The sequence below is a fragment of the Tachyglossus aculeatus genome, chromosome 3, assembly GCF_015852505.1.
Source record: "Tachyglossus aculeatus isolate mTacAcu1 chromosome 3, mTacAcu1.pri, whole genome shotgun sequence".
NCBI lineage: Eukaryota > Metazoa > Chordata > Mammalia > Monotremata > Tachyglossidae > Tachyglossus > Tachyglossus aculeatus.
In genome coordinates, this window is record NC_052068.1 from 100,076,323 (window position 1) to 100,091,618 (window position 15,296).

Consider the following 15,296-nt stretch of genomic DNA (forward strand, 5'->3'; position numbering starts at 1 on the left):
TAGTAGTATTAAGACTGGCCAAGAGTTACATCTACCTGTTAAAGATGGCAGTTTGATGGCGAATTTAATCATATTGTAAAAAGTGCATATTTGCTTTTCCTCATGCCAAGTTTTATGTATTTAAATCTTCAATATGGGAGTGTTACAATTACCACTGAGAATTCACTCGACTTCTTAAATTAATACTTTTTCTTATCTCCTTTAGAAATCGAGCAGAATTTATGTGCCACATGAAACCAAATGAAAGAATGTCTTCGTCATCTGGGCCTGACTCTGGGAACTGGACATTAGTAGATGAAGGAGGAGAAGAGGTAAATCCTTTAAAATGCCTAGAGTTTGTGTTAAAATAACAATTTTCAGTCTCCAAAATCTGTACTATGATAAATCCCAGTCTGCAGCGTGACATTTTTTGGTGGTATTTGTTAAATTCTTATTATGTGCCAGGCACTATACTAAGCACTGGGGTAGATATAAGCTAATCAGGTTGCACACAGTTCCTGTCCCACATAGGACTCACAGTCTCAATCCCCCATTTACAGATGAGGTAACTGAGGCACAGAGAAATGAAGTGACTTGCCCAAGGTCACACAGCAGACAAGTGGCAGAGCTGGGTTTAAAACCCAAGTCCTTCTAACTCCCAAGCCTGGGTTCTATCCATTAGGCTGCACTGCTTCAATCACACTTGAAAGGTAGATTCAAGGTAGATTATTCATTTTTTGGTGCAAACTCTACCCAACAAAACCTAGTATATTCTGATTTTTGTAGAGTGTAAGATTGACCAACTTGTCCTTTTCTGCATACAACTCTTAGATTGTGAGCCCCATGAGGGACAAAGACTCTTTCTGATTCCCACATATGAATTCTGTCCCAGTGCTTTGTACAATGCTCTGCACACAGTAAGCCCGCGATAAATACCATTGATGGATTGATTGACTGGTCCAGACAGTGTTTTATTTGGACCCCACCAGCAGTAGCAGGAGGCTTGAGGTGATGATTGTCCAACATCTGTCCTCGGTGCTGTGGATTTACCATCCTGAACTTTACCTCTAGAAACCCAGTATAGACCATTTATCCAAATCTGTCTTGAACCTAAAGATATTTTCTGCCTGCCTGATTTCCTGTGGTACTCTTCCATATGCATCTCATCCATTCATTTGTTCAGTCGTATTTATTGAGCACTTACTGTGTGCGAAGCACTGTACTAAGCATGTGAGAGAGTATACTGTAACAGTAAACAGACTGGTTCCCTGCCCATAACGAGCTTACAATCCACCCAATGGATAAAAACCTATTTTCTTTTATTGGTGTTGATCCTACTACCTTCAAATTTCAGTGGATGCCCTCTTGTCCCGATATGGGATTTTGGGGAACATCCATTTGTGTTCACCTTGTCTACACCTTTTATAATTTTGTAGACCTCCTTCATGCACGCTCTTAAACCGGTGTGTTTCCAAACTGCAGCCTTAAACCTTTCATTTTGGAATTCGTATTTATTGGCTTCTATAGTCATTTCATTCTAAGTTCTAAGTCTTTGTTCTAAGCCTGGGGTAGATCCAAAGTAATCAAGTTGTCCCACCTGGGGCCCACAGACTTAATCCCTATTTTACAAATGAGATAACTGAGGCCCAGAGAAGCTAAGTGACTTGCCTAGAGCCACACAGCTGATAAATGGTGGAGCCAGGATTAGAACCCATGACCTCTGACTTCCAAGCCTGTGCTCTTGGCACTAAGCCATGGTACTTCTCTAATATATGAATTTTGTCTGGTGTGAGCAAAATATAATTTACTTGTGGTTTTTGCCAAGCGCTTATTCTGTGCCAAACACTGTACTAAGTATTGGGGCAGATATATGGGGTTCCCAGTCTAAGTAGGAGTGATTGAACAGGGATTGAATCTGCATTTTGCATATGGGGCAATTGAGGCACAGAGAAGTGAAGTGATTCACTCGTGGTTACACAGCAGGTAAGGGTTGGAGCTGGGAATAGAACCCAGGTCCTGTGACTCCCAAGGCTGGGGGGGGGACTCTTTCCACCAAGCCATGCTGCTTTACCATGGTCTCAGTCCTAAGGGAAAAGGAGCTCTAGTTCAGTTGGGAAGAAGGCATTTATGAGCCATGAAGCTTGATTGACTTAGCCAAAGAAAGTGAAATCCTGGGGCTAAACCCTAGCAATCTTCTGACTGAACAAGTGCCTAGTTACTTAAATAACAACCCAGTTTTCTGTCCAGAAGGCTGCTGGTTAATCTATCAATCAACGGTTTTGAAATACTATATGCAGAGCGCAGTACTAAACGCTTGGGGGAATACAATAAAAACAGAATTAGCAAACACATTCCTTGCCCATAACAAGTTTACAGTCTAGGTGGGGAGACAGACAATATTGTAAAATACTCTGTTATAATTCTGCCTCCAATTCATTCTCCTTTTAATGGAAAGAGTATCAGGAGAGGAGCCCCAGCAGAAGAGAACTGGAGTTAAGTTTAGATGGGCCATTACTTTTTCTTTGCCAGTTGAAACACGTGGATTGCTCTTGTGACTTTCGAATGAAAGGAATGTGGTTTAAAGGGACCAAAAAATTAAGTGCCTTAGTGAACCCTTTTGTAAAGCAGTGGTGTCCTGGTAGTTGTCCTAGCACCCAAGCGAGCACAGAGTCTCTAAGTGAAATTTACATTTGCTTCCCTCAGGGAACATGAGGGAAGACTGTTTATGAGTTTGCTTTGTGTTAGAGACTCAGTAATTATCTGAAGGTGGTGTTTTCATTGAATTTTGCTATGTCTCTGTCATTGCTGTTATAGTTCTTAATTCTAAGTCAAGGAACCCAGCAACATCTGCATTTTAAATAAGAGGAAAAAACAAAAGGAGAAGCACAATTTAAAACTGAGAAGAAAAGATAACTAGAATTTAAGGGAGCAGCTAAATGGCTGCGATATTGCTCTTGTGAAATCAATCAAAATTCCTTCGAATGTTTTTCTTTAGGATGAAGATCCTGAGACAAGCTGGATGCTCCTAAATGAAGATGATTTGGTTGTCCTTTTGTCCCAATTTCCATTCCATGAACTCTTTCAACATTTTCTCGGGATTAAAGCGAAAGGTGAAAACTCTTTAAAATTCATGCACTTGTGACTTGCCTTGCTTTCTCTTGAGTGACCTAGCATTATTGACCTTTACCGTAGTCAAAATAGTAATAATTGTGGTATTTGTTAAGCGCTTCTTATGTGCCAAGCATAATGTAAAGCACTGTGGAAGATATAAGATAATCAGGTTCGACACAGACCATATCCCACAAAGGGCTCACAGTCTAAGTAGGAGTTAAAAGAGGTATTTAATTCCCATTTTGCTGATGAGAAAACTGAGGCACGTGAGGGTAAATGATTTACCAAAAGTCACACAGCGGGCAGGTGGTGGAACTGGGATTAGAACCCAGGTCTCCTGACTCCCACTAGACCACACTGCTCTTCATTCATCATTGTTTCCAGCTCCTGTAATAATAATAGTAATAGTGGTATTTATAAAGTGCTTACTATGTTCCAGGTGCTGTGCAAAGCACTGGGGTGGGTACAAGCAAATGGGGTTTGCTTGTCCCATGTGAGGCTCACCGTTTTAATCAATTCAATTCAGTCGTATTTATTGAGTGCTTACTGTGTGCAGAGCACTGTACTAAGCTCTTGGAAATTACAATTCAGCAACAGAGAGAGAGAATCCCTGCCTACACTGGGCTTACAGTATAGGGGAGTGGGGGCAGACATCAAAACAAGTAAACAGGCATCATATAAATAAATAGAATTATAGATATACCATCCATACATAAGTGCTGTGGGGTGGTGAGAAGGGCGGAAGAGCAAAGGGAGCGACTCGAGGTGACACGGAAGGGAGGGGGAGCTGAGGAAAAGGGGGCTTAGTCTGGAAAGGCCTCTTGGAGGAGGTGAGCCTTCAGTAGGGCTTCGAAGGGGGGAAGAGTGATTCTTTGGCAGATTTGAGGAGGGAGGGCATTCCAGGCCAGAGGTAGGATGTGGGCCAGGGTTCGACAGTGAGAGAGGTGAGGATGAGGCCCAGTGAGAAGGTTATCACCAGAGGAGCGGAATGTGCGGGCTGGGATGTAGAAGGAGAGAAGGGAGGTGAGGTAAGAAGGGGAAAAGTGATGGAGAGCTTTGAATTCAATAGTGAGCAGTCTTTGATACGGAGGTTGATAGGGAACCACTGGAGGTTTTGGGGGAGGGGGATGACATGCCCAGAATGTTTCTCTAGAAAGATAATCTGTGCAGCAGAGTGAAATGTGGACTGAAGTGGGGAGAGACAGGGGTTTAGGAGGTCAGAAAGGAGGCTGATGCAGTAATCCAGTCGGGATAGGATGAGTGATTGTACTAATGTGGTAGCAGTTTGGATGGAGAGGAAAGGGTGGATCTCGGCAATGTGAAGGTGAGACCGGCAGGCTTTGGTGACAGGTAGGATATGTGGGGTGAATGAGAGAGCAGAGTCAAGGATGACACCAAGGGTATGGGCTTGTGAGACGGGAAAGATGGTTGTGCCATCCACAGTAACAGGAAATTTTAGGAGAGGACAGGGTTTGGGAGGGAAGATAAGGAGCTCTGTCTTGGACATGTTGAATTTTAGTTGGTGGGAGGACATCCACATGGAGATGTCCTGAAGGCAGGAGGAGATGCGAGTCTGGAGGGAGGGAGAGAGAACAGGGCGCGAGGTATGGATTTGGGTGTCATCAGCACAGAGATGATAGTAGAAGCCGTGGGAGTGAATGAGTTCTCCAAAGGAGTAAGTGTAGATGGAGAATAGAAGGGGACACAGAACTGAATCTTGAGGGACCCCTACAGTAGGGGGATGGGAGGGGGGAGGAGGAGCCCACGAAGGAGACTGAGAATGAATGACCAGAGAGATAAGAGGAGAACCAGGAGGGGATGGAGTCAGTGGAGCCAAGGTTGGATAAAGTGTTGAGGAGAAGGGGACGGTCCACAGTGCCAAAGGCAGCTGAGAGGTCGAAGAGGATTAGGATAGAGTAGGAGCCGTTGGATTTGGCAAGAAGGATCCCCAGACAAGGATGACAGACAAGGTAATCGAGGCATAGAGAAGTGAAGTGACTTGCTCATGGTCTCACAGAAGACAAGTGGCAGAGCCGCAATTAGAACCCAGATCCTTTCTTTCTCCTTTGGCAGTTTTTCACCTCTGATTTATCCAAATACAGAATAGTACCCAACTGTTCTCAGAATCCCAAGAACTCTCTTATCTGTGTTTATTTGCTTTCTTGATTGAAGTTTTTACTTCCATCCAACTCTTGACTTCAATTGAGAAGTGAATAGAGAGAACATGGGCTTGGGAGTCAGAAGGACCTGGGTTCTACTCACGGCTCTTCCACTTGTCTTCTCTGTAACCTTGGGCGAGCCACTTAACTCCTCTGTGCCTCAGTTACCTCATTTGCAGATTGAGGATTAACACGGTCAGCGTCACGTGGGACATGGACTTGGTCCAACCCAATTTGCTTGTTTCCACCCTAGTGCTTAATACAGTGCCTGGAATATAGTAAACACTCTACAAATTCCATAAAAAACCCCCACATTAGTGGGGGTCACATATGCTCTTGGTTCTTCTAGTCAGGTATTCATATGTAATCCAGCGTCACGTCATCGTCAGAGAAGCAGCGTGGCTTAGTGGAAAGAGCACGGGCTTTGGAGTCAGAGGTCATGGGTTCAAATTCTGGCTCCGCCACTTGTCAGCTGTGTGCCTTTGGGCAAGTCATTTAACTTCTCTGTGCCTCAGTTACCTCATCTGTAAAATGGGGATTAAGACTGTGAGCCCCATGTGGGACAACCTGTCCACCTTGTAACCTCCCCAGCGCTTAGAACAGTGCTTTGCACATAGTAAGCGCTTAATAAATACTATTAAAAAACCCCCAAAAATCTTTAGTCTCAACTTATTTTGTAGGTGACTATGTGCCTGAAGCAACAAGACCTCAAGAAATGATGAAAATTTTTGCATTTGCTAACTCATTGGTGGAACTTCTGGCGGTGGGCCTAGAAACCTTTAATAGAGCGCGCTACAGGCAGTTTGTGAAACGAATTGGCCATATGATCAGGTAAATGCTGCGTCTGTGGAAACTGTTCATCTTAAACGGACCAAGAGGCTGCAGTCTGGAGAACAAAGGTTAAATTTTGCAACTAAGCATCCTCCTTCACCAAAGGCTTCTTTTGCCACCGAGATCCAAAATCAATCAATCAATCCACCAGTGGTATCTGTAGGGCACTAACTATGTGTAGAGCATTGTACTAAGCGCTTGGGAGAGTACATTACAATAAAATGAGCAGACACGTCCCCTGCCCGTAACGTGCTAAAAAGCTATTTAAGTTGCTGGTTTGACAGTTTGCTGTCGCTAGGGCGAACATTTTGGCATACCCTGGCCTTGGGACAAAGTCTTTGCAAGCTGACTGCCCTTGAGAAATCCAATAGGGGCAGTTAATATAGATTCCTAATGCAACTTGGCACCATGATCAATACGTGTAGCCACTCTCTGTCTCTTCCCAGAGTGTTCTGCTTCCCCTAACTTCCTGCCCCTCTATCTGACAATCAAAGAAAGGGCTACAAAGGGTGAAATCTCTTCCCTTTAGTGACCCCTGAGTCTGACTGCAGCCCAGGGCCTGACAAGAAGGTGGTCACAGACGAACTTTTCTGCCCCTCAGTTATGGGGACCAGAATGAGCAGAACAGAGAAGCGGAGATGGTGGGCTCAGGAACTTCTAGTACCTGTTACAGATTGATTTTGCTGCTGAGCTGAGAAAGGATATCTGTTGAATTTCTGAGGTGCTGACTTCCTTGGCTCGGAAGGCTAGCTGGAGCCAGGCAATAAAATGGGAAGAAGGAGCATTCCCTCTATCTCTCTTCTTTCTTCCCTCAATATTGGCTCTAAGGGCAGTCTTGGGTCCTGCACAGCACTACGTCACATTCAGTATTCATTCATTCAATCGTATTTATTGAGCGCTTACTGTGTGCAGAGCACTGTATCAAGCACTTGGGAAGTACAAGTTGGCAACATATAGAAATGGTCCCGACCCAACAGTGGGCTCACAGGCTAGAAGGGGGAGACAGACAACAAAGCAAAACATGTGGACAAGTGTCAAGTCGTCAGAACAAATAGAATTAAAGCCAAATGCATTACGAGTCCTTACTATTGCCTCGACTATACAGGTGCATTAGAGTGGAATTTTAAGTTTCTACTCAGGCAAGTAAGCAACACTCCTTTAGATAGTGTCTTTTTTTCAAAGTGGCTCCTGTTGTTAATGTCGAACGGAGAGTCAAGCAAACAAAGGAAGGCAGGAAAAAGTATTGGCTTAATGTCGGCAATTGACCTGCTGATGTCTTTATTTCCCTCTTGTGTAGGATGACGCTTTGTTACGTGAGTGACCACTGGGCCCAGTATGTTAGCCACAACCAAGGCTACGGGGCCATTATGCAGCCTTATTCAGTGGAGAAGCTGCAGGTTGAATTTGACGAGCTTTTTCTCAGGGCTGTCCTGCAAGTCTTCAAAGCTAAGAGGTAAGAAATAATAATAATAATAATAATGATAGTGATAGTATTTGTTAAGCGCTTACTATGTGCATAGCACTGTTCTAAGCGCCGGGGGAATGCAAGGTGATTAGGTTGTCCCACATGGAACTCACAATCCTGATCCCCATTTTACAGATTTAACTAAGGCACAGAGAAGTTAAGTGACTTGCCCAAAGTCACACAGCCGATAAGTGGTGGAGCCAGGATTAGAACCCATGACCTCTGACTCCCAAGCTCGTGCTCTTTCCATCGAGCCACACTGCTTATGTGTAGAACACCATTAGGGAATTAGGGAGCATATTCCAACAGTGGACATTTATCTAGATAGAATGTAGTGCAGTGTCAGAAGAAATGGTGCTGTGTGTGTATTTCATGTTGGTCAAGGAATGCGTGCTATAACCAGACTTTTAGTTTTCCAGGAGCATAAATCCTAGGTTATAGAGACTCTGAGTGTATCGCCCAAAAATACAGTGAACACTTTTAGTACACATATTAATATATATTTAATCAGTCGATCATGTTTAGTGAGTGCTTACCGTGTGCAGAGCAGTGTACTAAGCACTTGGGAAAGTATATTGTAACAGAGTTGGTAGTTATGTTACCTACCCACAAGGAGCTTACAGTCTAGAAGGGGAGACAGATGTTAAAATAAATTGCAGCTACATAATTAGTGCTCTGGAGCTTTGGGTGTGATTAAAGGGTACAAACCTAAGTGCAAGGGTGACACAAAAGGGAGAGGGAGTTGGGATAAAGAGGGTTTAGTTGGGGAAGACCTCTTGGAGGTGATGTGATTTTAATAAGGCTTGGAGGGTAGGAAGAGCGATGGTCTGTCTGATATGAAGGGGGAGTGATTTCCAGGCCAGATGTGGGCAAAGAGCCATTGGCGAGCTAATCAACATCAAGGTACAGGGAGTAGTTTGGCATTAGAGGAACAAAGTGAGCAGCGTGCTGAGTTGTAGTCGGAGAGCAGCGATGTAAGATAGGAGGGGGCAAGCTGATTGAGTGCTTTAAAGCGGATGGTAAGGGGTTTCTGTCTGATATGTGGGTGGAGGGGAAACCACTGGAGGTTCTTGAGGAGTGGGGAAATGTGGGCTGAACTTTTTTTTTTGAAGAATGGCCTGGGTAGCAGAGGGAAGTATGAACTGGGGCAGGGAGATACGGGAGGCAGGAAGGTTCGCAAGGAGGACGATGCAGTAATCAAGGTGGGATAGGATAATTACTTGGGTCACCACATTAGCTGTTTGGAGAGTAAAGGTCAGATTTTAGCAGGCGGAACTTATAGGACTTTTCTGACAATCCATTCTGTCCATGTTTCCCCACTCCGTAAGAACCTCCACTATGATGTTAGCAAGTAAGAACCATCCATATCCATAACTTATTTACATTAACATCTGTCTCCCCTCTAGACTGTAAGCCTTGTGGGCAGGGAACATATCTACCAACTCTGTTAAATCACACTCTCCCAAGTGCTTAGTATAGTGCTGTGCTAAGCGCTCATGAGCCCACTGTTGGGTAGGGACTGTCTCTATATGTTGCCAACTTGTACTTCCCAAGTGCTTAGTACAGTGCTCTGCACACAGTAAGCACTCAATAAATATGATTGGTTGATTAATTACTATTGATTGAGGATTTGGTGACAGATTGACTATGAGGGTTGAATGATAGAGATGAGTTGAGGATAATGCCAAGGTTATGGACTTGTGAAGCAGGGAGGAATCTAATGGATCATTAAGTATTAGGCAAATCAAGTCATTCTTCTATACCTCTTCCAAAATTTTTAGATTCATTCATTCAATCATATTTATTGAGCACTTACTGTGTTCAGAGCTCTGTACTAAGTGCCTCCCACAATGAGTGTAGTCTTGAGTGGGGGAGACAGACATCAATACAAATGAATTACAGATATGTACAGAAGTACTGTGGGGAAGAATAAAGGGAGCGAGTCAGGGCAACACAGAAGGGAGTGGGAGAAGAGGAAAGTTGGGGGTAATCTGGGAAGGCCTCAGAGGAGATGTGCCTTCAGTCAGGCTTTGAAGCAGGAGAGGGCAATTGTCGTCCGATTTGAGGAGGGAGGACCAGGCCAGAGGCAGGATGTGGGCCAGTGGTGAGAGAGGTGAGATCAAGGCATAGTGAAAAGGTTAGCATTAGAGGAGCGAAGCGTGTGGGCTGTGTTGTAGAAGGAGAGCGGCAAGGTTATGTAGGAGAGGGAAAGGTGGTGGAGTGCTTCAAAGCCAATGGTGAGGAATTTTTGTTTGATGTGGGGGTTTTGGAGGAGTGGAGTGACATGTCCTGATTGCTGCCTGGATCATTTTTCTACAAAAATGGACTGAAGTATGGACTGGAGTGGGGAGAGACAGGAGGCTGGCAGGTCAGCAAGGAGGCTGATGCAGTAATCCAGGGGGGATAGGATGAGTGATTGTAGTAGAGAAGCAGCATGGCTCAGTGGAAAGAGCCTGTGCTTAGGAGTCAGAGGTTGTGGGTTCTAATCCCGGCTCCGCCACTTGTCAGCTGTGTGGCTTTGGGCAAGTCACTTAACTTCTCTGTGCCTCAGTTACCTCATCTGTCAAATGGGGATTAAGACTGTGAGCCCCATGTGGGACAAACTGATCACCTTGTATCTCCCCCCCGCCAGCGCTTAGAATAGTGCTTCGTACATAGTAAGTGCTCAACAAATACGATCATTATTATTATTATTAACTTGGCAGCGGGATGGATGGAGAGGAAAGTGTGGATTTTAGCAATGTTGTGAAGGAGGGACCAATAGGATTTAGATGCTGTTTTTGTAGTGAATGAACTAATTAAGTTTATCAAGGGCTCTGCAGTTTATTTATGAAAGTATATGCCCTAGCAGATTCTGAGGGTAGGGCCATGTTTCATTTGTGACGAATTAGAAAAGTAATTATTTCCATCAGATATGGGGTGAATGGGGTGCTCAATTGTAATGCCAAATGTATACCTTTCAGATTGTCTCCTCAACCTATAGGAGCTTGAGGAAAGGACCCCCCCCCTTCCCATATTTTTTTTTTTTTGACATTGGGAGACAACTTTCATGTTGTCTTTAGTAATTACCAAGGATAGGTGTTTTACCATTTGGAGTCAAAACTTCCAAGATTTCATGATCCAAGCCTACAGTTTTCACCCTTTGAATCACAAAACACATGGTTGGCTTGCGTTGGGACCTAGGACCTTCTGAGCTTCCATTTCCATAAGATCAGACAATGATTGAAAACTTGGGGACGAACTCTGCATAAAACTGTCTCTTTCTCTGCTTTAAATGCTACAGGCTGGGCATCTGGCTGTTTATGTCAGAGATGCCCTATGGCACTTTATCTACCCAGATGCTTTGGAAACTCTTTTTCGTCATGCACTCTGCCGAGAGTGAGAACCTGGAGAAACTCTGCACCACCGTCCCAGCTGCTGAGTGCAAGCAGCGACTCCAAGGTACAGCCTCACCTGAACTGGTGGTTTATTGATATGTTTGAGGTAGAGTCCGATTTTTATGTGGTCTTGGCTCTCTGTCAGAACGTGACTTCCATTCTTGCCGCATCCTCCTAACTTTATGACGGCTATGGGTCATCTTACGTTTTCATTTGGGAACCATCGGTGAGATATGGGTGGATGCTGCTTTTGTCTTTTTTGGTTCATTGGAAGCCAGTTTGACACCTTAGGTCCTATTTACTCAGCTGAATTCACTGTAGTAACTGCTTGCTGCAGTTCCCTTAGAGTTAAATTTTCATTGGACGGATTTGAAGAGTTTCCACCTGGGTACCTTAATTAAAGTTGGGAGAGGTTTTAAAATAGACAGTCTAATACTGCCTAATTCTTTAATTCTAAGATAGTTGCACCTCTGAGAATAATCTGTAAAGGGGCAGCGGAAGGAGGGGTCAGAATTTTTTTCCTGAAACTTTCTATAAGACAGTTCTGAACCTTTAGCCTTTCTGATCCTTTAGAATTCATTTTCAAACACCGTAATCGACATTGTTGGATAAACGTCCTTGTGGTCAGAGTTCAGTGGACCTTAGAAATATTCCTTTTGATGGTAACTTCTCATCTTTAATGTCACAAGAGTGAAAGGAAAACAAGTTGTTTCTTTTGACTTCTTTCCACTTATCGCTTCTCGCCTTTTCTCAGGATTTTATCTTGTTTACCGTTTTCATTGTTCTTATTCTCCTTTTTCCTGTTTCATCTTATGGTTTTCAGTGATGTGTGTTTGGTCTGTCATCCTTTCCCCTATGTTACATATCCGCAGCAACAACTGAGTTGCTTGAGCCTGCTTGGAAGGCTTACGCTGCCAAATTCCCCTCATCTCCAGCGTGTCTATCTATAAAAAGTGGTATTTCTGGTATTTCATTTGGGTGGACACGGTCGTCCTCGTACCAAACCCGAGATCTTTGGAAAGATTTTGTAATGTTTCTGTTCTCTTACTCCACCTGAACAGTGTTGTAGGGAGTAGATGGTTTTGCAGTCAGAATATTAAAAAGCAGACCAAAGAGTCCGCTGCTCCTTTGATTTTTGTCCTATGTTAATAGGCAGTAGCTGAGTACAACTGAATGGGGCATACCCTGAAGCATTGTGGCCTAATGAGTAAAGCACAGATGGGCTTGGGAGCCAGAGGGCCTGGATTTTAATGCACTTAGATCTGTGACCTTTGGGCATTTGCTCTTCACCCCCAATCAATCAGTCAGTCATTCTCCAACCCCCCAGCTCTTATCCAACCCCCCAGCTCTTATGTACATATTTCTAAAATGGTATATTGTAAGTTATTTATTCACATTAATGTTTGTCTCCCCCTCTAGACTGTAAGGTCTTTATGGGCAGGGAGCGTGTCTGCTAATTCTAATGGTAATAATAATAGTATTGGTATTTGCTAAGCGCTTACTATGTGCCAAGCACTGTTCTAAGCTCTGGGGTAGATATAAGGTAATCAGGTTATCCCACGTGGGGCTCACAGTCTCAATTCCCATTTTACAGATGAGGTAACTGATTCACAGAGAAGTGAAGTGACTTACCCAGGGTCACACAGCAGACAAGTGACGGAGCCAGGATTAGAACCCACGACTCCCCAGCCCGTGCTCTTTCCACTGAGCCACGCTGCTCGCCAGGTGCTTAGTACAGTGCTCTGCATATAGTACGCGCTTAGTAAATACCATTGAGTGATTGCTTCTTATCCTGGCTCCACCACTTTCCAGCTGTGTGATCTTGGGCAAGTCACTGAACTTCTCAGAGTCTCAGTCTCCTCAGCTGCAGATTGGGGACTCATTCATTGCCTGTTCTCCCTCCTACTTAAACCGTGAGCCCCATGTGGGACAAGGACTGTGTCCGACAGTATTAACCCAGCACATGGAATAGTGCTTGACAGATTGCTAGTCTTTAACAGATGTATCAATCTTTGCAGTGCTTGGGTTACATTCTTGGTGAGTTTTTTGTTGTTGCTGCCGTTGTTGTTGTCTTGTCCCTGGGCTATTTTCCCATGAGCATCCAAACTGTTCATCCAATTGCTCTTGAAGGTGTTTTACCTTGAATCCTCTTTCCATTTGACTTGATAATGAACTAACTTGTGAGGCTTAATAAGCAATTTCCATTCGAAAGAATACGTGCTTTCTAACATTTTGACGGAAACTTGCTTTGGATATTCCCTCTTACTTCCTAAGATTGCCTCAGGGAAAAAAAAAGAATCAGAAATTCTAGTGTAGCTAACTCTGATATCCATTAAAATCAAAGATATGTATTTTGGAATTTCGCCATAATCCGTAGATCACATTCTAGTCATTTATTTCAACCATCTCCTTTGCCCTAATTATTACCAGGTAGCAAAATTGGCTGTATTTCACTCTCATTTTCTCTCCTGCACTGGCATGGAAAGGTGCTTAGGAGAAGTGAAATACACAAAAAACAGACCTCAGTAGTGGTAAAGAGCAGTTAAGAGTCTGAATAGTTTAGAAATCAGTTTATCGGCCCCTGATCAATTGATGCTATGCGTGAATAGGCACTCTTCTGTAGTGATTTCTTTGAGCCTTTTAGCATCCCTGCCTCTTGTTTTAATGACAGTCATTGCCATATTTCTCTGGTCCTCGTCTTTATAAGTAGAACCCTTCTGGAATATCGATTTTTGCTGTCCCAGAGCAAATAGTAATTAAAGTTCCAATTCCTGGTCACACATTGATTCAGGGTGATCTGGAGCTCCATCATTTATTTTTTGGGGGTGTTTTTTTTCTGATTTGGGAGTCAGAAGGACCTGGGTTCTAATTATTATTATTATTATTAATAATAATAATAATGGCATTTATTAAGCGCTTACTATGTGCAAAGCACTGTTCTAAGCGCTGGAAAGGTTACAAGGTGATCAGGTTGTCCCACGTGGGGCTCACAGTCTTAATCCCCATTTTACAGATGAGGGAACTGAGGCACAGAGAAGTTAAGTAACTTGCCCAAAGTCACACAGCTGACAACTGGCGGAGCCGGGATTTGAATCCATGACCTCTGACTCCAAAGCCCGCGCTCTTTCCACTGTGCCACGTCTGGCTGCACCACTTATCTGCTCTGTGACTTTGTGCAAAGCACTTCACTTCTCTGTGCTTCAGCTACCTCATCTGTAAAATGAGGATTAAAACTCTGAGCCCATGAGGGACACGCAGTGTGTCCAACCTTATATTGTATCCACTCCAGCATTTAGAACAGTGCCTGGCACATAGTAAGCACTTAACAAACACCATTTATAAAAATGGATTCGTGATCATTTTCACGTTGTCCTAAAGATGTGCCTTAGGAGCCCAGTCATCAGCATTTAGCATTTCCTGGACCACACTTACAAAAGCCTTTGATGAGGCCCTCGACCTGTTGAGCCAGAAAGATTTCTGAGTGCCTCAGAGGTGTATTCTGATCTCAGCTTGTAGACTTCTCATATCATTCCCAATCAGGGCAGTGTAGAATACATTGATACTTTCTGGACTTATGAAACCTTATAAAATCTAATGCTATATTATAGTTTACAGGGTTAAATCATTGAATTAATTGGTTAAAAAAAATCAGATGGTCACCGGTATTTACTGAGTACGTACCGTGCAGAGCACTGTTCTAAACTCCTGGGTGACAGAAGTGCATCAAAGTTCCCTGCCCATTGTGGATTGTGAAGCTTGCAGTCTAGAGGGGTTTCGGACATTACTATAAATAAGTTACAGGTTTGGGCATAAGTGCTGCGGAGCCTGAGGGAAAGGTGAATATCAAGTGTTTCAAGGGTTCAGAGCCAAGTGTAAGGGTGACGCAGAAGAGAGAGTGAGTAGGGGAAATGCGAGCCTAGTTGGAAAAGGCCTCTTGGAGGAGATGTGAATTCTAATCCTGGCTCCACCACTTGCCTGCTGCATGACCTTGGATAAGTCACTTAACTTCTCTGTGCCTCAGTTACCTCATCTGTAAAATGGGGATTGAGACTGTGAGCCCCACGTAGGACAGGGACTGTGTCCAGCCCAATCTGATTGTATCCACCCCAGCGCTTACAGTGCCTCTCGCATAGTAAGCGCTTAACAAGTACCGTAATTATTATTATTATTATTTATTATGGCTTTGAAGGTGGGAAGAGTGGTGGTTTGTCAGATATGAAGGGGGAGGGAGTGCCAGGCAAAAACTCCTCACCCTCGGCTTCAAGGCTCTCCATCACCTCACCCCCTCCGACCTCACCTCCCTTCTCTCCTTCCACAGCCCAGCCGGCACCCTCCGCTCCTCTGCCACTAATCTCCTCACTGTGCCTCGTTCTC

At 44.0% G+C, this 15,296-nt stretch overlaps 1 protein-coding gene across 1 annotated transcript in view; it reads left to right on the forward strand.

Moving 5' to 3' along the window:
• EPG5 (ectopic P-granules autophagy protein 5 homolog) overlaps positions 1–15,296 on the forward strand; it is a 132,197-nt gene that overhangs the window by 38,923 nt on the left and 77,978 nt on the right. The window contains exons 7-11 of the mRNA XM_038743711.1: positions 206–311; positions 2,975–3,089; positions 5,930–6,080; positions 7,378–7,533; positions 10,829–10,986. Of these exons, the coding sequence (XP_038599639.1) occupies positions 206–311; positions 2,975–3,089; positions 5,930–6,080; positions 7,378–7,533; positions 10,829–10,986 (686 nt within the window). The remainder of the gene's footprint in view (positions 1–205; positions 312–2,974; positions 3,090–5,929; positions 6,081–7,377; positions 7,534–10,828; positions 10,987–15,296) is intronic.